Consider the following 27,500-nt stretch of genomic DNA (forward strand, 5'->3'; position numbering starts at 1 on the left):
CACCAATCAGTAATCCATAAGCGTGTTACAAACTCTCTTGTGCTTTCATTAACTTTAAACATTTTCCTTAGTCACGTCGTCCATCATTATTTTATTCTTGTACATTTTCTTGAATTTAGAAACACTCGTGCAACTTTTAAAATCATGATTTAACAAGTTCCGTTTCTTGACGTCGTACACCGAGACGCATTTCTGTTTTAATGTCGTCCTTGAGAAGACGGTTCGGAAAAAAATATTGTCTTCTGTGGTCACAGTCCTCCGAGATAAATGTAAAAAAAAATATTCTGTAGAGCTTTGGGTTTACGTTACATCCATATGAACCGATGTGCAACTTCTGGGTTAGATTTTCACACAATAAAACGAGAAAAATGAGAAATAGGCTAATCGATTTTAAAGGTGCAGTGCGTAACATTTCCGGTGGAGGGTCTCGCACCTGCTCGTCTGCCAGGAATGTTGTAAAGTACGACAAGAAACATATCCGTCTTGTGTTTATTCATTTGTTTCTATCTCAAAAATACAATGATTCCTTCTGTGAATAGGGGCGACTCTCCACAGATCTGAACTGTAACGTAGCGTAATGCTGGTATAGTTTTAATTTATTTATACCGTGGAACATTCAATAACATTTCCATGGTGACAAGCAGGTGGTGGACCCTCCACTTGAAATGTGATTAGACTTTTGTTAATTTTTCTCGGTTTATTGTGTGAAAATCTGACCCAAATAATTTTTGCCTTTTATGGCGATTTGTAAACGAGAGACGAACCGTAACTTTGACAATGTTAAAAACTCAATCATAAGTATGACTCAAACTTCAAGGTCTTCTAAAGCTACAGGACTCAAAGGGGACTAGACCGGAGCGCTAGACCGAGGAGGAAACCTGGGACTAAAACCTGGGACTGAACTGAGGAGGAAACCGGGGACTAAACTGAGGAGGAAACCTGGGACTAAACTTGGGACTAAACTTGGGACTAAACTTGGGACTAAACTTGGGACTAAACTTGGGACTAAATTTGGGACTAAATTTGGGACTAAACTTGGGACTAAGGCTTGTACTAAGACTTGGACTAAGCGTGGGACACAAGGGAAATTATTTGGACACAGTAGGTCACATCACAATATAAAATAATAACAAAGAGAAAAAATATATAAATGTTAATAATAAATTCTAAATAAGTAACAAAAAAGACAAATATATAAATGTAAATGTACAAGTCAAAATAAAATAGAAAAATAAGTAATAAATTAAAGCCGCGCGCGGCGATGGTGGCCCTCGCCCCGGGCGCGCACCGCCCCCCCATGCGACCTCCGGGGACTCGCGACCGTCCCGGCACGCCACCCTCTCTTCCCGACATCCGCCCACGCCGACAGCTCGTCGATTAGACACATTCCATAATGCACCTTTAAATATTTTTAGGAGTCATTGCGCCCCTGCTGGCCAACAGCGGAAAATGCACCATGTCCGTTTTTTTTTGTTTTTTTTGCTCATAATCATGCATAGAACTTATTCCCTGAATTTGGTACAAATCCAATAATGTTGACATGTTATGTCTATGGTAGGGGGCGCTATGGAGTTCACTTGTCATATGTTTTATAGTGTATTATATTCAGGCTCAGATCACGCATTATTGATTCAAATTTCAGCACGATCCGATTAAACATGGGCATATAACAATTTTTTAACTATTTCTTGGGGGAGTCTTTGCGCCCCTGCTGGCCAATGGTGGAAAATGCATCATATCCATAATGGACTTTTTTGCTTGTATTCATGTGTAGAATTGTATTTCCAAATTTGGTGCTAATCCGATAATGTTTACGTTTCATGTCTATGGTAGGGGGCGCTATAGAGTTGACTTTTCATATGTTTTATATTGTATTATATTCAGGCCGTGATCATGCATTAGACTAAAACCTTGGACTAAAACCTTGGACTAAAACCTTGGACTAAAACCTGGGACTAAAACCTTGGACTAAAACCTTGGACTAAAACCTGGACTAAAACCTGGGACTAAAACCTGGGACTAAAACCTGGGACTAAAACCTGGGACTGTACCAAAGACTAAACCTTGGACTAAAACCTTGGACTAAAACCTTGGACTAAAACCTTGGACTAAACCTTGGACTAACCTTGGACTAACCTTGGACTAAAACCTTGGACTAAAACCTGGGACTAAAACCTGGACTAAAACCTGGACTAAACCTGGACAAACCTGGGACTAAACCTGGACTAAACCTGGACTAAACCTGGGACTAAAACCTGGGACTAAAACCTGGGACTAAAACCTGGACTAAACCTGGCTAAAACCTGGGACTAAAAAACCTTGGACTAAACCTTGGACTAAACCTGGGACTAAACCTGGGACTAAACCTGGGACTAAACCTGGGACTAAACCTGGGACTAAACCAGGACTGTCGGACACAAAGCGGAGTGGCGGCTCAGGAGGAAGTGTTGTATTTGCATGACTCTTTGTTTATTCATTTGTAATTCCCTGAAAACGTTCTGCCTTTCAACAATAGGCCTGGATCCGGGTTTTCTATTGGACAAACTCTCACGTGTTGTTGTCAGAGCAGGTTAATGTTTGATGAAAGTCTGAATGGATTTACTGCATTTTAATCCGGCAATTTCCTGGATAAATTATCGGGAAAATGCCGAGTTTGTAGGGTGTGAATATTGCCACCACCTGGTTTCTTTGCTTATGAGTTTGTTTCCCGGGTGCAGATGTGGTTCCATTCGTTTGTCATTGAATTTAAATAATGCCACTTTAAATAAATGTTCTTCGGAAGGGTTGACTGCATACATGTTCTTCGAGGAATTTTCAGCAAGTTATCGTAGTGACACAGTGCACACAAGTTTTCAGATAAAGATAATCTAAAAATGCTTGCTTAAGAAAACAGTGGATTTAAGATGCACATTTTCAGGAGTTTGTGATCAATCCGAGTGTCCGTGGTTCTATTTAGGAGTTTGATTTCCAACAGAAAGGTGAGTGACTTACTGAAAAACTTTGGGCAAATGCTACCTAGTTTTTGACTGTAATTTTATGTGAAAGAGACTTGTTTAACAGCACAAATCTCCTGTGCTGCCGAGTCAGTTCGGGCTCAGCCTTATCAGAAGAGCCTCTAGTCAGAAAATCCATGTTCAGGTAGTGTTACAAATTGTTACAAATTAAATTGTATTTTAAGAAGTAAATATTAAAAGTAATAAATGTATTAAACCCTTAAAATACAACAAAAATGTTTGAGGAAATAATGATTTGGGCGGAATTGTCTGTCTTAAGTGTAACAGGGTTAATAATTGTCTGATTTTCAGGCAACAACTTGCAAAATGTTCAGTAATTCAAGCTCTACAACCTTCATTTAAATTTTATTTTAAATCTTTTTCATTTAATATAGCATTAGTGGGTTTGTAAACCAACAAATTAAGTAATGTTGGCCTTAGCTAATGCTGTTATGCATGATTATGTGTTTTCCTGTCAATATCTCTAAAAATGTTGATGTTGCAGCCATTTTTAATTGGTAAACATCCAAAAGTTTACTAATTCCCTGATATCCAGGGATTATTCCCTGTTGCTTTCATCAAATATACATTCAATTGTTCAAGAGAAATGTTGCTGACAAACCAATAGAAGAGGTAATGATTTTCTGGCTAGTGGGCCTTCTGACTACAGGGCCTTCTGATGATAAGGGGGTAACCGTCAGTTCTTTATGGTCAGATTGTTAACAGAGCTTCAGATCGAGTAGTGCCTCTAGTTAGAGCTAAACCTCCAGGGAATGTTGATGACATCAGCTGCAAAGTATCAAAGAACCAAATGTGTCCATATGAGACTCATTTCTTTCTGCTTGGTTATAATATTGTTTCCTCATCATAAACCTGGAGGAGTTTTGTTTCATTCACACATTTTTAACACACAAACCCTGTACATTTAGGCTGAGTTCTTCTCTCGAATGGAAAACACACCGCTCCACCTTGTGATGTCATGTGGTAATACAGAAAGTGCTCCACTGTGTTTTTAAATTCCATTCACCTTCACTAAAATCGTTTGGATGAATTCAGCCTTTGAATTGTCAATCTTGTCTAGCAATGCTAGCTGTTAATTTGAAAACTACTGCTTCATGGCATCACCAGAGGCAGTGCTACCATTAGGCAAATGTAGGCAGCTGCCGAGGGCCCCCGAACCTGGAGGGCCCCCAAACGATTGCCATGAGTGCCTCTCATGGCCGAGGCCTCAGAGCGATTTGATTTTCTCTCAGTATGACATAAAATGAGGGTAGTTTAAACAATAATCATGAGAAAAAACAGCGCAATCAGAGAGCAACCTGGTCCCACATGAGGCATCGGTGGGGGCAGTTCATCACCAAAGAAGCAGCTTATGAGGAGCCCAGCCCATACCCCGGTTATGTGTGATTGGGTGAATATTTTAGCCCACAGATGGTTCAGAAATTGGCGATCCTTTATAATGGCGTGACATTTCCATTGACCCGTGTGACCTCAAATGACCTCGGATCGTCACCAAACTTTTTTTGTAGCATCAGGCACAGGGGCTTGACCCACCTACCAAATTTGGTGATAAATGGTGGAATTATTGCAGGTGGACAGACACACAGGGTGAATACAAAACCTGGTCAACCCTTCAGGGACCAAGTAATAATCATAACATCATTACATCATGGATGTAAACAAAAATGTCACTGTACTAACAAAAATAAAACCACTTGCAGCTCTGGTTATCTAGTAGGCAAACTCACTAATAAGACAAGTTTCCAATTTACCATAATTCAAATAGAGATGTGCATGTCTCAAGAACAATGAGGGGAAACGGACAATAAAAAAATATATTAAAAAAAACTCCGCCACTGGACATCACAAGGTGGAACAGAGCATTTTGTGTTTTTGAGATAAAGACATAATGGATTGATTTCTCAATAGGGTGACCATATTTTCAAAATCAAAAACTGGGATTGGCTGTTGGTAATAGTAAAATTGTGAAACGAGTGTGTAATTAAGGAAAATTGTTCTGCACTCAGTCCATTCATGACGAACATGAGTCAGTATAGTTACATTTTCTATGTGTTTTGGTCCTTTTTAAGCAGCTTTTCTGTGTTTTATCTAAGCAAATGACAATGTATGTCTCTCTTTACTGTTGACGGGGATCACACTGGTCAAAAATGGGGACACCTGTGATATTTCTTGTATAAAACTGGGCAGTGTTAGAATTGCGTGCGTAGCGTGAGCGATGGCTCCCATGAAAGCGACAAAATTTATTATATGGGGGTCGGGGTCTCAAATACGTCATATTTAATCATAAATAAAACTCATTTCTGATGATCGTGCTCCCATAAGTTTGTGATTTGTTTGTTAAACCGCCTAACATGCATGGCTGTACTTCAGCACTACACCAACATGTGCACAAACTGCAAACAATCCATCAGACAGCTTGTGAAACTTAATCTGAAGAAACACCTCACCATGATTTGAGCTAAATCAATACAGCTTAAAAAAAAAACATCTAAGACATCTCACCGTGTGCAAAAACATCTGGTCCAGGAGAGCGCCTAGGCTTTTATTTTGGCTACTTGTGCATTTTAGTGTTTATTTAGTTATAGACACAGACAAACACAGACCGACCAAACAACACAGAGCCTCATGAGCCTCCCAACCATATCGTGAGCATTTCTATGATATTGCAATAAATATCGTACCATGAGGTTCATACCGTGATGATATGATGATATCATATCATGACACTTGGATATCGTTACACCCCTAACAGTTACATGTTTCTCTTCTTTAGGTCTCGCTCTGGTTCCATCCTTAGACTCGACACCGCGGTTACGTCCTGATCTGTCCTCTGGATGCGTCACCATGAACCTCCCCAGCGACGTCGCGTTCACTCACTACGACCCTACTTCCTCCTCTGCCAATGATGTCACTTCCCCTCTGTCTGCCTCCGCTCCTCCCCTTCACCCTGACCCTCCCCCGACCGACAAACCAGAGGAGCTTCCCCACAGCCACCTCCTACAAACGAACCAAACGGAACTTTTCAATCCTTACACCGACCCCACGTCACCTGCGACCGTCGTTGGTCAACCCGCCCACCCCGCGCTCGTCCAGTCAGAGAGTTTGAGCGTTCCGGAAACCGGCTCGAGCCCTCCCCGCCTGTCCATCGTGTCGTCACTGAGCCCAGATCTGGAATGCTCCATCTGCTTCAGTCAGTTCAACAACGCCTTCCGCTGCCCCAAGATGCTCCACTGTGGTCACACGTTCTGCCTGGAGTGTTTGGCGCGGATGAACGTGAAATCCCCGGAGCCGAGCGCGCTGCTGTGCCCGCTGTGCCGCGCCTCCACGCCGCTGCCCGCCCTAGGACTGCCCAAACTCAACACCGACGCCAGCGTGCTCTCCTGCCTGCCCAGCTCCATGCACAGAGTCTACAGCGTGCGCTTCGTGAGGAACAAGGGCCGGCTCCAGCTCAAGAGGTCAGTGGGGTAGTCCTGGGTTAAACCTGGTTCAGACCTGAGTTGGTCCTGATTTAGTCCTGCTTCAGTCCATGGGTTTCGAGCGAGGCCCTGGTTTTGGATCTGTTTTAGCCTGGGTTTAAGTCCTGGGGCTGGTCTTGTTTTCGAGTCCCTGGTAGTTCAGGGTTAGTCCTTGGCTTACTTCTTGGTTTAGTTTAGTTTTGGTCAGTCCTGGGTTTAAGTCCTGGGTTTTGAGTTCTTGGGTTGGTCCTGGGTTTTGAGTTCTTGGGTTGGTCCTGGGTTTTGAGTTCTTGGGTTGGTCCTGGGTTTTGAGTTCTTGGGTTGGTCCTGGTTTTTGAGTTCTTGGGTTGGTCCTGGTTTTTGAGTTCCTGGTTTTTGAGTCCCTGATTCAGACTTGTGATAGTCTTGGGTTAGTCCTTGGCTTACTTCTTGGTTCAGTTTTGGTTAATCCTGGGGTTAGACCTGGTTTTGAGTTGTTGGATAGACTGGTTCAGTCATGGGTTCAGTCTTGGTTATGAGTCCTTGGTTCAGATCTGTGATAGTCTTGGATTAGTCCTTGGGTTACTTTTTGGTTTAGTTTAGTTTTACTCAACCTGGGCTCTCAACCGGGACTGAGCCCAGGTTCAGAGCCCACGTTAGTTCCTGGTTTAGTTTGCAGTTAATCTTGCAGCCCTTGTCCACATTAATCCTGATGCCCTCCCTCTTTCTCTCAGGCCCGACGGCATACTGACCCAAAGCATGCGGCGCTCTGTGGACGTGGGCCTGCCCAGTCCGGTGCCCAGGGACTCGGTGCGCGGGACCAGAGGCGGCATGGGTGGAGCTCTGTTCAGACTGACAGGTCGTCCAGCCTGTCGGGCCTTCCTCCTCACGGCCGTCATCTCCATGATCGTCCTCCTCACCGCCATCATCGTCTACCTGCTCACCTACTTCAAAACCCAAACGCCGTGACGTCTCTCCCTGTCCTGCCCGAAACGCAAAAACACCCGGAATGCAGCAGGAACATTTGGAAAAGAGACATGGACCAGCACGTCCCCTCTGCAGAAGACTGAGATGACGTGAGGATAATAAAGGACAAAATAAGAAAAGTATGAAATAATTTGTCTTTGGATTTATTGTCAGGTCAGGATGTTTTTATTTTAAAGGTTCTGCATTACACTCTTCTCTGATTTGGTTGTTTTCTCATCACAAACAGACCTGGAGTTGTTTTGTTTCATTCACACTGCAGATTTAGGCTTCTGTTCTGCTGTATTTTTAAACTCCATGCGTCTTCACTAGAATCATTTAGATGATTTCAGTTCTGGAATTGACCTTTTTCACAACGTCCGGAATTGCTGCGATGTAGGGTAAACGTCACTTCCTGTTAATGGTTGTCTGTCTGAATGTGTGTCGTTTTCTCCAGCAGCTTCATAAATCTGCCCCATCACCAAATCTTCAACCAACAAGGTCCACAAAGGATAAACATTCTTCCAAGAATAATTTATCCACGATTGTCAAGGTAAGAAAGACGAAAACTTAAAGGCAAACAACGACAACTCATTAGTGACACACTGAGCAAAATTAACGTTATGGTCATGAATAAAACAAGGAACTTACGACCTACATGGAGAGATTGTGTCTGTCTATGCTGATCTACATCATGAAATCCATTTTATTTTAATTCTACAATCAGTTTGAGTTCACAAGTTACTTATTAATGAATTACTTATTACTTCTGTTTGATTCGTGACCATAACGTTTTTGCTCAGCTCACTGATGCTCGTCATTGTTCGCCTTTACGTTTTCGTCTTTCTTACATTGATAGTTGTGGATAAATTCTTCATGGACAAAACGTTTATCTTTTGTCGACCTTGTTGGTTGCAGATTTATGAAGCTGGTGGGAAATACGCCAGACATTTCCAGATATTTTGCCACAGAAAACCATAAACCAGAAGTGACGTTAAACCAACATCACGACACTTAATCTCTACTCAACAAAATCAAAAAGGATAGCTGTTAACTTGACATGACGAGGTGAAACTGAGCATTTGGAGCTTTAAGACGTAAACCGACTAATAATAAAGGTCGAACATGTATAAATGAAAACAATGAAACAAAACAGTAGGTTTTTGAAGATGCAACAACATTCTAACGTCTCATTTAAATCTCACAAGAATCCATTTTGTGTAATATAGGACCTAAAAGACAAGTCAACTGTATTGGATCGTGTCAAACATTCGATATTATTCATTCAAATTTGCTCGATCATATGACGCAGATCCGGTAGTCGCACTTGATTTTTGACACCCCGTAACCGATACACACTTCTAAATTTGAACCTTGAATGTCAAATCTTATCTGCGATCACAGTACTTTTTGCTCCACCAGATCTGCGTCATCGTCACTGCCACTTCCTGTAACAAAGATGGCGCACGGGGGGAGCCTCTTTTACAAACTCGACTGTGGTCCTTTTGTTGAGGCGCCTCATTCAAATCAGATGCAAAGTCGGAAGCAGTTACTTTTCCATATTTCCATGTTCCACAAACGCGGAGGACGATGCAAATGAGTCGGTTATTTTTGCCCCGGACACCACCACCTCAGCCCCGTCTGTTTTAAATGTTTCACTGTCTTTTATTTTGTCACTGAAGGCACTTTTTTTTAAACCGTTTTAGATTGAATCGTTTTTGTTTATACTCTGACGTAAAATATAACTTTTATGTATTTAATTAAACTGTTTTAGGAAAATTGTGAATAAATAAATGCTGTTTTTGAATGATCCTTGTAATATTTGATTTGTGTACTTGGGTATTTTGAGTCTAGGCCTTTAAGGAAAATTTAGGTATTTGTTATTAGTTATTTTTTTGCTCTGTCTTTTTTTGTAATTTTGTACAGGCTCACTTCTCCAAGATCTTACCTGTAACTTTGTAACATGGAGACGAGCAGGTGGTGGACCCTAACCCAGAAAAGTTACACATTGATCCATTTAAGGTGGACTTTTGGAAGCTCTTGTAAAAAAAAAATATTCCACTTTACTTTATTAATTCTGAATTTTGTGCCAGTTTTTGTTTCATGTGAATAGGATCAGTAATTAGATTTGAACCAGGTAAAACAACAACTCATTATTCCAGGTTTCATGGCATATTTTCTGTCATATTTTATTTTCACATCGCTCTAAACTGATGCATTCCGCTCTGTGTCCACCAGAGGGAGCACTGAGTCTACAGGTGTTTCTTGAAAAGTTATTCTACCACTGGAAGTACTAGTAATGAGAGGAGGGGCTAATCCATGGGTCTATTAAAATAACTATTCACTTTATTCTGGACGTTGCTGTGTGCACCACCATCATTATTCGGGTTGTATTATTTTGTTTGGGGCTGCAGATCGGATAAGTTACAAGTGCCACCACAAAAAAAGCGCAATTTAGAGCAGAGTGACCAGATGTCCCCTGTTTACCTGGGACAGTCCCAGTTTTGAGCCCTGTGTCCCCTGTCCCAGCAGATTTATACAAAACCAGTGATTTGTCCCAGTTTTATACAAGAAATGTCCCAGGTTGTCCCTGTTTTAGACCAAATGTAACTAGTCCATTAGATGGGCCTAGTGCTAGTTAACAGGTGAGATAATAAGAAACAGGAACAAAGTTTAAATATGTTTATTGAATAATTTGTTGTTGTGCAGATTGTTGTGGAGTGACCTGTAAAAGACAAGGAAATAAGTAAAAGAAATAAGTGCATTTAATTAAAGTGACTGGGGATAAAATGAATGTACTTATTTTAACAGATCCAGGACTTGCCCTCTTGTGTGGTGTTCGGGCCAAAAGAGTCACCAGGCAGCTGGAGCATCTTAAGGTTTTGGGGCAGGCAACCATTTTGTTGGGAGGAGGGGAGCACAGAGATTTTTAACTTTTCTGCTTAATATTTTAAATTCATAATCTATTTTTGTATTTAGATTTAATTGAATATTTGTTGAACTGTTTGTTTGTTTTTTTTATACCTAACTTTTAAATATTGAATGTAAAATGAGTGGAACTTACCTGCATGTTAGGCTGAGCTCACCCAATTAGAGGAGGAGGCCTGTAAAAGGAGCCAGCCTCACCTTTGTCAGAGAAGGTGCTGTGTGTGAGCGCAGGTTACTGCCATGCCTGTTTTTAACCTGATGCTTTTGCAAATATTTTTCTTTTTTTTTTGTTTGGGTTCTGGAATAAATGCACTTGGGATCTGCACTACAAATCTACCACTAAGGTTGCTATCCAGGCTATTACACCCACCAATAGTAGTGACGGGAATATATTGTCATTTGTTTAGCTAAAGTACAGAAAATTGTGCTTGGAAATGAGTATAAGATGAAAAATGCACCAACAAAAGTCTATACTGACCCACAAGTGAGACGAGAATGGACAATGTTCTGCACTCTCTTCACAATTGTATTTATACCAACCATCTCAGCCCGGGTGTGGCCCAGTTTTTAATTTTGAAAATCTGGACACCCTAATTTAGGGACCAAAGTGGGCGGGGTGGAATAAGGTGCATAGTGAGTCTTTGTGTGTTTCTCAATTCCCAGGATCCTTCCTCCAAAGACCATTTTGTAAAACTCCTTCAGAGTCACCTCCTCCGAAGCAGAGCCAGGTGTCCTGCTCACAGCTCCTGGAACAGGATCCAGAGGGAGTTTTAATAAACACCAGTGCTTCTACAAATGTAAAGTGTTCAGAGGTGTTTTTATGTGTCACATGCATTGAAACATGTGAATATGTGAGTTGAATTATTTAATTATAATTTGAATTTAATTATTGTCTCAATATTTAATTGAGATGATAATCAGCCTAAATAAATAAATACACAAAGTACATCAATACAAAAAGTTCACATAAAGTTAAAAAAATTCTCAAACTTCAAAGGTGAACTTTCAAAGCTATCAGATTAAGGGTTATATAGAGCTGCATTTGCTGTTCTAAAAAGGAAATGCGGTTTGTGTCTGTTGTCACCGAATCAGCAAAATACAAAGTTCTGGCAGTGTTTACAATTTTCTGTAATTATGCAACACAACAAAGTGAAGCTGCTGTGTGAGCACTGACATATCTAACCTTAATCCATACAAATGACAGCAGGTCTGTGGAGTCGACATTGGATCAGAAAAGGCTGAAGTGCCCATGTTAGTGCACCACAATGCTGCATTAAAGAGAAACTGTGTGTCTTTCATGTGCTGCTTCAGATTTTGGCAACACATTGTTTACAAACCGTCTGCTTGTATTAAACTGCTGTGTAGCCAATATTCAAATTAGTTTGACTTCGCTGCCTGCAACTGCATTTTTTGGGCACAACCAATTTTTCAGAGGCATATACAATATCTAATTCATGACTACACCACTGCATGCAAAATTTTTAAGTGAAAACACTCTTTTTGTGCCCAAACTACAGATATTTTCACATGTTTGTCTTTCCTCGACTCCTCTGTGCCCCAAAGGTTTAATCGTGTCTAAACGTGTTTGTGAGCCATGTTCAAAGTAGTGACAGTTACACCAGCCGTAGCTCCCACACTCTCACAACAGAGAAGCACAGAGTCACTGATCAAAACACTGGGCTCTGTGTGGGGTTGGTGATGTGTCCTGGATGGTCATGTCATATTTGGTTTCTCAGCAGTAGAAGTTCAGTGAATCTGAGGAAAGACATGAATGAAAATGTGAAAATGATCCTTGTTTTCCCCTGATTCAGAACACTCACAACGATCCACGAGGAACCAGTGCCCCAACCCATGGACTGAAATGAAAACGTATTTTGATCTCCAGAACAATTTTCGGATGTTTTTAACAGTTCATTGGAAGTGTACAGAATGTGCCTGTACATGTCTAAACTATTAAATGATCCACAAAAATGCAGAAATATCACTTCTTGTTTGGGGGAGTACATGAGAGTCTCTTTCTACGGTGTTCAAACCTCCAGGTCAAAGTCTGATATCATCTGATCTCTTTTATTATCAGGGTTGGGTTAGGACTTGGATGGTACTGGGAATACCAATGACAAAAACTGCTGTTCTTAGGCAAGAACCTTCATATTGCCAGGTGTGAATCTGGTGATGGGAGGGGCCTATGGTGCAGATTGGCAGCCTCACCGTGAGATTGCCCCAGGGCAGCTGTGACTATAACACTCAAATCTCATCACCATCTAGTATGGAGTGAGTGAAATTAATTATTAATAATTTATTGTTATTATTGTTATTAAAGGCACATATTACACCACTTTCTGATCTAAACTAAAGGTAAAAGGAGCTGTTAACTGGAAAACTGCCACTTTATTACATCACAAGGTAGAACAGAGTATTTGAGCATTGGAGACGTAGACAGACTAATAATAAAGGGTTATTCAAAGATGTGTGAATGAAACAAAACACAACTCCAGGTCTGTTTTTGAGGAGGGAATTGCATTATAACATGTGTTGAAGCTTCCAGGTTCCTTAAGGTCATCTTGAACAGATTTAATTATAGACGATAAATCTGATGTTGTGTTTGTGCACATCTGTGTGTTGACACATGACCCCTCTGCTCAGAGCACTGAAGGAAGAGTCTGTAACTTGTATAATAAAGAAGTATTTATTCCGTTGTAGATAACCGGTAATTTGCCCTGGAGGAGCTCTTACCTGAGCTGATCCAGCCCACAGCAGGTCCATATAAAAGAGCCCAGATGAGGAGCGGGGATGTGCCCTGTGCCCGTCTCCAGAGAACACAACTGCACTGAAAAAACATGCTAACATACGAGGTCAAAGTGTTCACGGGCACGCTCAAGTATGCCCACACTTTCAACAACATCTACATCAAACTGGTGGGGAAAGAGAAGGAGAGCAAACGCACGTGGCTCATGGGCGCAGGCTGCTTCTTCTGTGGAGCTGTGAGTATGAGTCTAATTGGCCCCATTGTGATGTATGCAGAGGTGGGCAGTACTCAGTTACATTTACTTGAGTAAATTTTTAAAGAAATTTACTTTTCAGCAGCATACTTGTACTCCTACTTGAGTTTTTTTTTTTTTTTTTTTTTTAAGTAACGGTATTCTTACTTGAATAAAAGTTGTGCTTCCTCTTCCCACTGTGAGTGAATCTAAAGTGACAAATGCTTTACATCTCACCTGTGTGTGTTTCATCTGTGTGTGTGTGTGTCTCATCTGTGTTCTTCACCTGTGTGTGTGTCTCACTTGTGTGTGTCTCATTTGTGTGTGTCTCACCTGTGTGTCTCACCTGTGTGTTTCACCTGTGTGTGTGTCTCACCTGTGTGTTTCACCTGTGTGTGTGTCTCACCTGTGTGTCTCACCTGTGTGTGTCTCACCTGTGTGTCTCACTTGTGTGTGTCTCACCTGTGTGTGTGTCTCACCTGTGTGTCTCACCTGTGTGTGTCTCACCTGTGTATGTGTCTCACCTGTGTGTAATGTCTCACTTGTGTGTGTCTCACTTGTGTGTGTCTCACCTGTGTGTATGTCTCACTTGTGTGTGTCTCACTTGTGTGTGTCTCACCTGTGTGTATGTCTCACTTGTGTGTGTCTCACTTGTGTGTGTCTCACCTGTGTGTATGTCTCACTTGTGTGTGTCTCACTTGTGTGTGTCTCACCTGTGTGTATGTCTCACTTGTGTGTGTCTCACTTGTGTGTGTCTCACCTGTGTCTCACCTGTGTGTGTCTCACCTGTGTGTGTCTCACCTGTGTGTCTCACTTGTGTGTGTCTCACCTGTGTGTGTGTCTCACCTGTGTGTCTCACCTGTGTGTGTCTCACCTGTGTATGTGTCTCACCTGTGTGTAATGTCTCACTTGTGTGTGTCTCACCTGTGTGTATGTCTCACTTGTGTGTGTCTCACTTGTGTGTGTCTCACCTGTGTGTATGTCTCACTTGTGTGTGTCTCACTTGTGTGTGTCTCACCTGTGTGTGTCTCACCTGTGTGTCTCACCTGTGTGTCTCACCTGTGTGTCTCACCTGTGTGTGTGTCTCACCTGTGTGTCTCACCTGTGTGTGTGTCTCACCTGTGTGTCTCACCTGTGTGTGTGTGTGTCTCACCTGTGTGTTCTCACCTGTGTGTGTGTGTCTCACCTGTGTGTCTCACCTGTGTGTGTGTGTGTCTCACCTGTGTGTCTCACCTGTGTGTGTCTCACCTGTGTGTGTATGTCTCACTTGTGTGTGTGTCTCACCTGTGTGTGTGTGGGCGTGTCTCACCTGTGTGTCTCACCTGTGTGTGTCTCACCTGTGTGTCTCACCTGTGTGTTTCACCTTTGTGTGTCTCACCTGTGTGTCTCACCTGTGTGTTTCACCTGTGTGTGTGTCTCACCTGTGTGTCTCACCTGTGTGTGTCTCACATGTGTGTCTCACCTGTGTGTCTCACCTGTGTGTGTGTCTCACCTGTGTGTCTCACCTGTGTGTGTCTCACCTGTGTGTCTCACCTGTGTGTGTGTCTCACCTGTGTGTATGTCTCACTTGTGTGTGTCTCACCTGTGTGTGTCTCACCTGTGTGTCTCACCTGTGTGTGTGTCTCACCTGTGTGTCTCACCTGTGTGTCTCACCTGTGTGTGTCTCACCTGTGTGTCTCACCTGTGTGTTTCACCTGTGTGTCTCACCTGTGTGTGTCTCATCTGTGTGTCTCACCTGTGTGTGTCTCACCTGTGTGTGCCTCACCTGTGTGTGCGTTCAGGTGTCCAGCTTCACAGTGCCCTGCACGGAGTCTCTGGGGGACCTGATCCTGGTGCAGTTGGACAAACAGCCGCTGCCTCTGTTCCCTCAGGACTCCTGGTTTGTGGAGAAAGTGGAGGTGAAGTCTCCTGAGGGGCAGACCTTCATCTTCCCCATGTACCACTGGATCCACGACGACGAGGTGCACACTTTCAGGGAGGGCAAAGGTCAGTATGTCTCTCTCACCAGCAGGGGGCGCAGGTGGACAACAGTGATGAGACACAATCTCCACCAAAGTGAATTCATGACATTATCTTAAACTCTTTAACTTTTAGCGTGTGTTCACCTGCACAGAGAGGAGCAGGAGCTAAATCTAGTGCAGTGAGATTTTTTTTGTATATTTGTATAAATATACTGATGAGCTCATGTATTGAACTCAAAGAGAACCCAAAGCAGCTCAAACCTGCAGTGTGACCACTCTACTGACAAACTACACACTGCTCTAACTTTAAAGCTGCACTAAGCAACTTTTCTAGTGAAGGGTACCCCACCTGCTCATTTCCACGGAGACGGTGTTGATTTCACATTAAATTCAATTACAGGTGTTCTTATTGTCATTTACTCTGAGCCGGCTTACCAGTAGGAGTCAAGCAGGTGGCACACCCTGAACCAGAAAAGTTACACAGTGCACCTTTAAAGGTGAAAGCATTTGGTAAACATGGAACAGAGGTGTTGGTTCTGTGCGCCCTCTTGTGGTGGTTTGTGGTTTTGACTGTGCAGTGCAGTCTGTTGTTCCTGATTCTTGTTTTTAAATTGTAACAGCACCACAACAATCATGTGTCGACATGTTTTAGTATTTGTGTTTTTCATTTCACAGCTTTGAAAGTTCATCAGGACGATCACCTCTTTGCCAAATACTCCAGAGAGTTGGAGCTGAAACACAGGAAAAAAGAGTACTGGTAAGACTGATGTCATGATTTAGACAGGTGATATCACTTAACATAAAATATCAGACGTTTATGATACAAACACCTGACTGCAGGGGCGGAGCATGAAGTGTTGATACCTGTTAGGCCAATCACACTGTTCCTTATACCTCCAGACTCTGTCCCTCCTCCCTCACTCTCCCCTTTACTCCTCCAGACCTCACCCCTCCTCCCTCACTCTCCCTTTTACTCCTCCAGACCCCGCCCCTCCTCCCTCACTCTCCCCTTTAGTCCTCCAGACCTCACCCCTTCCCCCTCACTCTCCCTCTTAGTCCTCCAGACCCCGCCTCTTCCCCCTCACTCTCCCCTTTAGTCCTCCAGACCCCGCCTCTTCCCCCTCACTCTCCCCTTTAGTCCTCCAGACCCCGCCTCTTCCCCCTCACTCTCCCCTTTAGTCCTCCAGACCCCGCCCCTGCTCTGTGGTTGTCGGTGGAGCTGTAGTCCCGCTTTGACTTTGTTCTTGTTGCAGTTGGGAGGTGTACGCAGAGGGACTGCCTCACTGTATGAAAGGAACTGACCCCGTAGCTCTGCCTCCTGAGGTCCAGTTCTCCTTCACCAAAGACTCAGAGTTCAAATGGACCGCAGTCCAAGGGTGAGCTCGGTTCTACTCTAGAGTCACACATGATCGGTAACAGGGATGTGGCACAATTTCATATATCTCATGGTTCCAGTCTCGTGTGTTGTCCCACAGTCGTGTCTCCTGACCTCTGGTGACCTCTGTTGTTCCAGGCTGGCGGAGATGAAGCTCACTCACCTGGGTGACTGCATAGACCAGTGGACCGACTTTGACTCTCTTTACAGAGTCTTCTCCTTCCACAAAACCGACGTGTCAGGTGCGGCCCTGGTCCTGAGCTGGAGTCCTGCTGGAGCCTATTACCCATAGACTCTGTGGACCCTTCCAGTGTTTGTAAACCATTCCATGTTAGCTCCAATGCTTTTGAAAGGGAGAGTTAACGTTAACCTCCAAACATTGCAGAGTATGAATAAGCAGATCTCTTTTGACCACGTGTGAGTAACACCAGAGCCTCGGTAAAAACATCACCATGTGTAGCACTGTTTACGCACATTATTTAATGGATCTGTTTTACATAGATCTCAAAGCACTGTACAGCGCTTTATTCATTCACTCCACACTGTATTGTAGCCACAGCTGCCCTGGGGCAGACTGACAGGAAGCAAGGCTACCAATCTGCACCCTCCCCTTAGATGTGCACGACGTGGAGCATTTGGACCAATCAGAGTGAGAGCTGCTGGAGCGGAAATTTTATGTTGTGAAAATAGAAAATAATCCTACAATATCCGAACTTTGTGAAAGTTGTGGATGTCAGAACACAGGCAGTTTGAATTCCCAAAAATACATTGTGCTTCTATGGGAGAATTCTTTCTGGGCCCAAGCTCCTGGAGCTGCAGTACCTGTAGTGGCCACTAGTCGGTCTCGAGCCAGAGGGGGCATGTCTTATCCAGTTTTTATTATAGATCCATGCCCCTCCCACCAGCATCAATGTTCACACACACACTACTTTCATACTAGACAATGTAGGTGAAGTGCCTTGCCTAAAGACACAATGACAGTTTTATTTGCCACTGGCGCCCCCCTGTGGCACCAGATTTTTCCAGGCCCGGCCCTGCTGAGCTTCTGAGACATAATGAAATCAGGCTTTGACAAAGGTCCTTTCACACAAAATGGATTCTTGCAAACTTTTAGCCATGTTCTAATGTTGTTTCCTCCTCAAAAACAGACCTGGAGTTGTTTTGTTTCATTCACATGTTTTGGTAAATCTTTATTATTAGTCTGTCTACATCTCCAAAGCTCAAAATGCTCTGTTCCAACTTGTGATGTCATGAAGTAGTAGAAAGAAGAGCTTATCCTAAATCTGCAGGGTTTGTGTGTTAAACATGTGTGAATTGAAGATATAGTGGCCACAGTGGTTTGACAATTTAATTTGAGTTTTATTTGATCAAGCGCCACAAATCCTGCCGACATCAGTGAACTTTACAAACTGGAGCTGGAGGTTAGATTTGTTTGTTAATAAATAAACATAGTGGCTGTTTCCCGGTCTATATAAATAATAACACAGCTAATCCTGGAGCTTTATACCGTCTGTGGTCCAGAGGCTCAGAGTGAGACCTGTTGTGTTCTTCAGACTATGTGGAGCAACACTGGCAGGAGGACGCCTTCTTTGGATACCAGTATCTGAACGGACTCAACCCCAGCCTGATCCAACGCTGCTCCTCTCTGCCCTCGAACCTCCCGCTCAAAGACGACATGGTGACTCTGGAGGGCGGGGCCAGTTTGACGGAGGAGATGAAGGTGAGAGCCCCAGTCTACACTTTAGGAGTCCATTCACACATACACGACCAGCCATTTGTGTTTCTTTATGTTTTCTACTTCCTACATTTTATATAAGCACAGAAGACACCTAATATATAGCAAGCAAGATATATGGAATTATGTAGTGAAGAAAAAAGTATTAACTAAAATATTATATGTTTCATATTTCAGATTCTAATGTAAATCTGATTTGACCATTCTGCGTGGTCGACAGCTACAAACCCTTGGCCTTGTCTCAGTGACAGTGGAGGCTGGTGATGTAAACACTAGGGGGGCTTATTATTATTCTTTTTATAAATAAATATATTATGTGTAAATCAGGGTTTTGCAGACAACTACTTATATATATAATATGAATCTGAAGGCCTACAGTGTTTGCCACATTTTGCAGCAGACTACATGGTTTTAGGTTTATTTACAGAACAGGGAACAGGTCATCATCAATTTGTTTGGGACTTTTGGTTATACTATTATTTTCGCTCATAAAGATTGAATGAGTCCATTCTGGACCAACAAAACCGAATTTGGAATTACAGAATAAGCATATTTTGTATTTTTACCTCATGCATAGACTAAAGCTGCATTGTTTTTATTTTAGATGTGTTTTTTTCAAAGACATTTTTTGTAAAGTAACCCCACTTTTTCATTGCTTAGTCATAACATAAATTCTTGCCACTCTGACCAGCTTGTCAAAACAACAACAGCTGCTTTTTACAAAGAAATACGATTAATATTATGCAATGCAAATATGCAATGCTAAACTCCGCTGGCTTCTGCCTCTTACAGTAAAACTTTATCAAACCTCTTCTTGTTCTCAGTCAAACCTCTTCCTGTGCACATATTCCTTGTGTCAGGTATAATGTGGAAATGTCCCTGTGTCCCATGGAGTTTGTCTTTGTGCTGTGATTGTGGAGCTAAGCGCAGGGGGTTTAGGGGACACTCCATAGGTGTTTGTGGGACGAGCTGCTGCTGCGCTGCAAAATTAAGAGGAAATCAACCAAGGAAATCAACTGCATAAACCAAGGAAATCAACTTCATAAACCAAGGAAATCAAGATCATAACCAAGGAAATCAACTTCATAAACCAAGGAAATCAAGCTTGTAACCAAGGGTAGTGCTGACAGTTTTCTGACTTTATTCACACATAAGCCTTCCCTGTGTATTCCCAGTCATTTACTTTGGAAACTACCAGATCAGAAAGGCAGGATGTCTCTTCTGGGTTCACACATGACTCTGTTTTGGTAAAATGCAGGTAAATTCCCAGGTCAGGCTGCGTGTGTGAATGGGGCTCTATATTTATGAAATTAGACATTCTGGAGCCCTTGTTATGTTTTTCTCCTCCCTTTATTTAACCTGGACTGTCCCACTGAGATGTACAAGTACCACAACACATCACAATTTAATTAACAACATTATTGACAACACAACCACACAATAGTGAAATCCTTCTCTTTTATTTCTGTGTCTAACATGTGTCTGTAAAATAAAGCTGCGTTGACGTAAACAGACTAAGTAATTTACAGCAATAGAACTTTTTTGCAGAATAGATTGTCAGCATTATCTTTTAGCTCTTACCGTTATCTCGCGGCCTGAATAATCATGATCATCAGCTAATCTTGACATTTAACGCTGTACTTGTGTCTTTGTTATAGAACGGGAACATCTTCCTGTGTGACTATAAGATTCTGGATTCAGTGTTGACCAGTCATATCAATGGAGTGGTGCAGTACCTCTGTGCTCCTCTGGTCCTGCTCCACAGAACTCCTGCAGATGAGATGAAGCCTGTGGCCATCCAGGTGAGAAGCCTGGTGTAGATCCTGCAGCTCAGGGTGTGAAGCTAACTGGAGGCACTGCTCTGTCTGAAGCTCTGTTTGTCGCCTTAATCTTTGTTTTAATACAATCTGACCTGACTTAGCTGGAACTACAACTTTTTCTTTGATCAGTACGAGCGTTGTCTTGTTTAGGATTTCTTGTGGCTTGTTCTTAACACCTCAACTGAGCAGAACTTTATTAGGCAGCTCGTTGTCCAACATCTTTGCTCTGACTGATTATTTGATTATTTATCTGCTTCCTCACCGGTGCAGAGCAAGAAAAAAAAATGGTTTTGAGTCACAGCTGGCGAAAATTGTGAGAAAATACAAACATCTGTATGACACGACGCTCAGTGACTATAAAGACACCAAATGGCAAGAAATTCATGAAGGGAGATCGCGAATATTTTAGTCTTGGACAAAAATCATTGTAGAAAAGTCTGGCATAATCTGCATGACAAGTTTGCAAAAGCCAAAAAAAAAAAGAGTGATCAGACTGGAGGATAAAAAGAAATACTCTCGCTATAAACCTCCCTGCAGTGACTGGACTCCTTCATCAGTAGGCCTTAGGTCAGTTCTTTGTGGTCAGATTGTGTTAAGACAAAACTCAGATTCAAGTCTAATAAAGCCTCAGACAGTTAGCCCACAGGTAACATCTCACCCTCAGATAATTTTGATCATCTGTGAAATATGAACAGGAACATTGTGACAGTGACAGTTGTGCTCCACAGCTCTCTCAGAGCCCCGGTGAGAACACCCCCATCTTCTTCCCCTCTGACTCTAAGTACGACTGGTTACTGGCCAAGATCTTCGTGAGGAGCTCTGAGTTTAACTTCCACCAGCTGGTGGTGCACCTGCTGCGCACGCACCTGCTCGCAGAGGTCTTCACTGTGGCTTTACTGCGAAACATTCCCCGTGTGCACCCACTCTACAAGGTCATCTGTGCCCAGTGCATTATGGGATTGTTAAGTGATGATGTCATGTCCAGGTCCAACCAGAAACTTCACAGCTGAACTTTGTTTTTGTTCCTTATTCATCAAACAAGAAACATTTTAGTTTCAAACTGTATAAATATGTAAATAATGCAGTAATAATCAATCATAACACAGATTACCAGTGTGTTTCTCACTAATTACTGGTCATCTCTCATACTAGCTTAGCCCATCTTATATTCTCACTTCCCCCTAATAAACTTTCTGTGAGTTATAAACACTGATCTGTGCTCATGACCGTGTCAGTGTTCAACAACTGGAATCGCTCTTTTACGTGAGATGTGCTGTTGCTAAAAATCAGGCAATTATAAACATGTAATTGTTTTCAATCATCTGATGGACCCAGAAGTGACATCAGACTGAACTGTCCTACAGCGCCTCCCAGAGTCAAGGAGGAACCTGTGAAGCTCACTGTGTTATTTCTGTTTTCTCCTCACAGCTGCTGGTTCCTCACACGCGCTTCACTCTCCAGATCAACACTCTGGCTCGACAGAACCTGATCTCTAAAGAAGGAGCTTTTACGCTTGTGAGCACCTGCACAATGTTCCCGCTGTCGCCATAGAAACACACAAAAGCATTAACGCACAAACACACAAACACACAAACGCACAAACACAAACACACAAACACACAAACACACAAACACACAAACACACAAACACACAAACACATAAACACACAAAAACACACAAACGCACAAACACATAAACGCACAAACGCACAAACACATAAACACACAAACACACAAACACATAAACACACAAACGCATAAACGCACAAACGCATAAACGCACAAACACACAAACACATAAACACACAAACACATAAACACACAAACACACAAACGCACAAACACACAAACACATAAACGCACAAACACACAAACACATAAACACACAAACACACAAACGCACAAACACACAAACACATAAACGCACAAACACACACAAACACATAAACACACCACAAACACATAAACACACAAACACATAAACACACAAACACACAAACACACAAACACATAACACACAAACACACAAACGCACAAACACACAAACACATAAACACAAACACACAAACACATAAACACACAAACACATAAACACACAAAACACACAAACACACAAACGCACAAACACACAAACACATAAACACACAAACACACAAACACACAAACGCACAAACACACAAACACATAAACACACAAACACATAAACACACAAACGCACAAATGCTCTGTTTCTGTTCCAGAACACCTCGTCTGGGGGACCTGGTATGACCACCATCCTGCAGAGGGCGATGTCTTTGACGACGTACAGCTCTCTGTGTCTCCCAAATGACATCAAAGACAGAGGGGTGGAGGCAGTGCCAAACTATTACTACAGAGACGACGGGATGCTGATGTGGAACATCATCCACAGGTACAAGAAGAAGTTTTTTTTACATCAGTATGAGACCCAGAGACATGAACTCTCCAGACTCTGTGGTAGTGTTGTCCAGTCTAGTGCAGCGCAGTCTGACTATGCTTCTGTTGTAGGGAGCATTATACCTCTGGAATACAGAAATACAGTTTCTTTGACAAGTACGAAGAGGAGGGAGACTTAAGTGATCATAAATGTGATGTTATATAAATGACATAAACCTAGAGCCCAGAGTGTGTGTGAGTGTAAACTTTAGTTTGTCACGGGTGATGGTGAAGAGGAGATGTTGAGCTGAGGAGGCTGCTGGCTGTGCTGATGCGGTGGGCAGGGTTAGAGCATTTAAAACTCTGAGGTCCCTGATGGGAAAAGCAGAGGTTGAGGTGTGAACTCAGGTGTGTGGTTGTTTAAAGGTTTGTGAGTGGAATCATAAAGTACTACTACAAGAACGACTCTGAGGTGTGTAAGGACGAAGAGCTGCAGAACTACATCGGAGACATCTGGACACACGGCTTCCTGTCCAAACCAGACAGCGGTGAGATGTTTGAACACACCTACACCACAGGGATCTACAGTGTCTCAGATTTTTTTTTTTTATTTGACCTTTATTCATAGTGATGATGGTTTGTGAATCTTTTTGATACAAGTCACTCTGGTCTCTGGTTCATCACCTCAGCCAGAGACACTGTAGTTTTTGTTTCCTTACACCTGGACCTTACACCTGAACAAAGTTATGGTTTTGTCTTTTGTAAATCTGTATCATTTATCTTTATCTTTATTGTTCTCATTCTCCTGCTGTTTGTGAACTTTGTGTTGCAACTCTGTAATTTCCTCATTGTGGCTCATCTTGCAGGCATACCTAACAGCTTCAGTACTGTGGAGCAGGTGGTGGAGTTTGTGACCATGGTCATGTTCACGTGCTCCGCTCAGCACTCAGCGGTCAACACTGGACAGGTCAGTTCAATGTGAGCGCTGTTACAGCTTTATGCACTGTTACGTCTAGAGCTGCTACACCATGAGAGCGACGATTTCAACTGTGTTCATTTTGCATAACACGAGTCTGGCAACAGTTAAATCACATTTTACTGAAACTTTGCAGCTCATGTTGCCAACATTCCCTGAGGGTGTGATGCTACCTGTACGCACTGCTCTATCTGAAGCTCTGTTACTCAAGTTAGACTTTATTTTGAGCTTTGTTTTAACACGACCTGACCATAAAGAACTGATTTAGCTGAACTACAACAGAAGAGCTGATTTGTGTCAATAAACAAGTCCCTCTTAAATAACATTACAGTCAGAGGCTGGGAAGCATCAGCCAACAGTTTTTCAGTGGGTCACGTATCTTTTTGTTGGAAATCAAATTCCTAAACACCAGTAGAAAGACAGCGACAAAACGTATATGTAAAAATAAGATGACTGGACACGTCACAGCAACTCCACGTGACCGCTCTAGTGAGGAGTCCAAACTGTCAGGGATGAAAACAAAACTCTGTGCCTAAGTGCCTTTCCAAAATTAGGTCCTAGGTTCCCATATTTCATTTATCATCAATTTGCATCATATGCAAATATTACACCTCATATTATACTCAACCTCTTATCCAGCAGCAGTTGACTACAGGTGTAATGTAGAGGTCATGGAGCAAAGGACCCGAGGTTGAGATGACTCTGAATCATCCCTTTAAATGCTGTATAAAAATAAAAATGACTTGACTTAGAGTTTAATTTTAGGAAAAATCTTAGAAATAAGAAAAGATCTTTGAAATAAGGGAACATAGGGCTAACCCCGAAAAAATAATCTAATAACATAAATTATTGGACCAAATGAACCTCGTTGGACTAAACTAAACAGGACCATAAACGCTGTTGATCACACGCTCCTGAAAATGTGTTTTCAGAACATCTCAAAACTTTTTTTTTGGCAGCCTATGCTAATGTGCATATTGTGTCACCATGGTTACTGCTGAACATTCCACCACACACATCCATGTAGAACTCCCCCAATGTGATGTAACTGCAAAATATAATTTAAAAACAACATTTGGACAGTAGTACTGAGTGACACATTGTCATTATTCATGAGTTCTCTGTCTGTGTTACAGTTGGACCTCGGCGGGTGGATGCCAAACTTTCCGACGACCCTAAAACTGTCCCCTCCCTCCACCAAGGGCACAGCCGACGAGCAGACTCTGCTGCAGACACTTCCTGATGTCAACACCACAGTGCACGGTCTGACTGTGCTCTGGCTCCTCAGCACTCAGTCCTCCGACTTTGTGAGTTTAACACTTCAAGAAGAACAGAACTCACACCTATTCAGAGTTTTCTCCGTGTTAGAGTAGTTTCTTCTCACTGAGCCTCTGAAGTTCTTATGTATTTCATTACTTCACTACTTCTGTAATATATGAATTGTACTCTGAATGTATATTTGGATTTCTCAGGTTGCTATCGGCGACTACCCTCAGGAACTTTTCACGGAGGACGAGTGCCGTGAACTGATCAAGGATTTTCAGAACAATCTGAGAGATCTGGACTACGTCATCGACCGCAGGAACAAAGATCTGCCCTTACCTTACACGTACATGCAGCCCAAGCAAATGGAGAACAGCGTGGCCATCTGAAGCAGCTGCGCCGACTTTTCACTCTGTTTAAAACGACAAAAACACAACTAGTTCATTTGAAACAGTTTGCAGTGGTCCAAAGTTACTCTTCCACACACTACAGGAATTTGCCAGATTTTGGCTGTGATTTCTTTTCTCTGAGTTCAAGACCCGACTTTGTGTCATCATGTGCAATTTTAAAGCTGCTGCTCCTCGTGTCAGTGTGACTCTGAGCTGCTCTGTCAGATCGTAACCGCCAAACATCAGCAACGCTACAATAACAGCAAATAAAACAGAGCATCAGGGGCAGTGGAGAGACGGACACCGAGACACAAGATACAAACTCAGGACATAGCAAAAATTAGAAGACTTTATTACTCATCTCTTATAAAGTTGTAAATTTAAACTGCGGCATGTCATCCACATTATCCAGAGAAATTGTCCTCTGCAAATAATGAAATCCACTCAAAAAAAAAAAAAAACGCACTAATCCAGTTTGAGTAAAAAGTTGAGAGTATTTCCTCATGTGTGTCTGTTTAGCAATTGTAACTCACGCTCACAGCTTTATATTCTGTGGTCTACAGAAATATCACGCTGCAGTCTTTGTGATCAGAGATTTAAAATCTATCTTGGGGTACAACCCTTACTGCGACAGACCCCCACTCTGACCCCCAACCCCACATTCCATCATTCCGACACTTTATGATGCCGCTATTCCAACTTCTTTTATGTTGCCATTCTGATAACCTACTCATAGTTTGGAGTGTCACCTTTTTGTGCCTCCTCTTCCTGTACGCTGCGTGGGCCGTGCCTCCTCTTCCCGTACGCCGCGTGGGCCATTCGTCCTCCTCCCATACGCCGCGTGGGCCATGGCTTCTCCTATACGCCGCGTGGGCCATTCGTCCTCCTCCCATACGCCGCGTGGGCCATTCGTCCTCCTCCCATACGCCGCGTGGGTCATGGCTTCTCCTATACGCCGCGTGGGCCGTGCCTCCTCCTCCCGTACGCTTCGTGGACCATTCCTCCTCTTCCCATACGCCGCGTGGGCCGTGTCTTCTCCTATATGCCGCGTGGGCCATTCCTCCTCTTCCCGTACGCCACGTGGGCCGTGCCTCCTCCTCCCATACGCCGCGTGGGCCGTGTCTTCTCCTATACGCCGCGTGGGCCGTGCCTCCTCCTCCCGTACGCTTCGTGGGCCATTCCTCCTCCTCCCGTATGCCACGTGGGCCGTGCCTCCTCCTCCCATACGCCGCGTGGGCCGTGTCTTCTCCCATACGCCATGTGGGTTGTGTCTCCTCCTCCCGTACGCCGTGTGGGCCGTGCCTTTTCACGTATGCCGCGTGGGCCGCTAAAACCCAGACTAAACCAGGACTAAAACCATGTCTAAACCAGGACTAAAATCAGGACTAAAGCCAGGTTTAAACCAGGACTAAAATTAGGACTAAAACCAGGTTTAAACCAGGTCTGAACGACAACTAAAATCAAGACTGAAACCAGGTCTAACCCAGGTCTAGACCAGGACTAAACCAGGACTAAACCATGCTGTTTAGACTGCATTTCCTCCCATACACTGCGCACACTGCCTCCTCCTACACGGCCAGTTCGTGAAAATATTATCCCGAAAAGAGCCCCGCCGCAACTTAATAATTCCCTTGTGTGTCGGAATGGCGGAATGTTGAAAAAACAAAGCTAAAGTGCCGCCACTCCGACCAAAGAAAAAGAAAAATGTCGGAGTGCAGGGGCATTCAGACAATTAGACGTCAATGTCGGAGTGGCCGTATGTAACCTAAAATCTCCTCAGATTCTCATCGTGTCTTAAAATAGTTTAAAGACCGAAAAATCCTGTAGTGTGTGGTGGACTTTACCTTCTGCATTCAGAGCATCCTCATGATTCACTGTTTTGCTGTTATGTTAAGGACAACTAGCATGCTAACTGCGCACTTCTTGATTATCAGACACAAAATGTATCATAATCAGATGCAAACAAATCCACAGAGGACTTATGTTGACCTCAAGAGCTGCTTATACAATATTTTTTGCTTAAATACATGGGAGGAAATCAGGTACCGCCATTTAAAGCTTTTGGAGTCTGGGCACTGTTAAATATGAAATGAAATTAATTGTTTTTGTTTTTTTGTTTACAGAATAATTAAAGTTATGCAAAAATAAATATATGTTGTGTTAAAAATACAGAAAAACATAACTGCTCTGAATCTGAAATCTGAAATGATAAATAAAATAAGTCTAACATGGCTCATTTCTGTTTGTGTTTTTATTTTGAAATAAAAGTG

At 42.8% G+C, this 27,500-nt stretch overlaps 2 protein-coding genes across 2 annotated transcripts in view; both read left to right on the top strand.

The window, feature by feature from the left end:
- The window catches only part of LOC110162094 (E3 ubiquitin-protein ligase RNF183), a 10,417-nt gene extending 1,196 nt beyond the window's left edge, over positions 1-9,221 (top strand). The window contains exons 2-3 of the mRNA XM_020926966.2: positions 5,788-6,469; positions 7,183-9,221. Coding sequence (XP_020782625.2) covers positions 5,859-6,469; positions 7,183-7,417 — 846 coding nt within the window. The 5' untranslated portion in view covers positions 5,788-5,858 and the 3' untranslated portion in view covers positions 7,418-9,221. The remainder of the gene's footprint in view (positions 1-5,787; positions 6,470-7,182) is intronic.
- Positions 9,222-13,176: 3,955 nt separating this feature from the next.
- LOC110162083 (polyunsaturated fatty acid lipoxygenase ALOX15B-like) lies at positions 13,177-25,337 on the top strand. Its single transcript, XM_020926955.2, has 14 exons — positions 13,177-13,320; positions 15,099-15,303; positions 15,954-16,035; positions 16,532-16,654; positions 16,792-16,895; positions 18,207-18,373; positions 20,047-20,190; positions 20,937-21,140; positions 21,637-21,723; positions 22,449-22,618; positions 23,029-23,150; positions 23,469-23,569; positions 24,715-24,885; positions 25,051-25,337. The coding sequence occupies exons 1-14, from the start codon at positions 13,177-13,179 to the stop codon at positions 25,228-25,230; spliced, it is 2,004 nt and encodes a 667-aa protein (XP_020782614.2). The 3' UTR covers positions 25,231-25,337.
- Positions 25,338-27,500: the final 2,163 nt, after the last annotated feature.

The sequence above is a fragment of the Boleophthalmus pectinirostris genome, unplaced genomic scaffold, assembly GCF_026225935.1.
Source record: "Boleophthalmus pectinirostris isolate CB_2022bp ecotype Guang Dong unplaced genomic scaffold, ASM2622593v1 HiC_scaffold_4, whole genome shotgun sequence".
Lineage (NCBI taxonomy): Eukaryota > Metazoa > Chordata > Actinopteri > Gobiiformes > Gobiidae > Boleophthalmus > Boleophthalmus pectinirostris.

What these genes read in the sequence shown, in the direction of transcription:
- LOC110162083 (XM_020926955.2), top strand. Translation starts at nt 13,177, where the DNA reads ATGCTAACATACGAGGTCAAAGTGTTCACGGGCACGCTCAAGTATGCC. An exon ending in GCTGCTTCTTCTGTGGAGCT is followed by an intron (nt 13,321 to 15,098) that starts GTGAGTATGAGT and finishes GTGTGCGTTCAG; the next exon opens with GTGTCCAGCTTCACAGTGCC. An exon ending in CACTTTCAGGGAGGGCAAAG is followed by an intron (nt 15,304 to 15,953) that starts GTCAGTATGTCT and finishes TTCATTTCACAG; the next exon opens with CTTTGAAAGTTCATCAGGAC.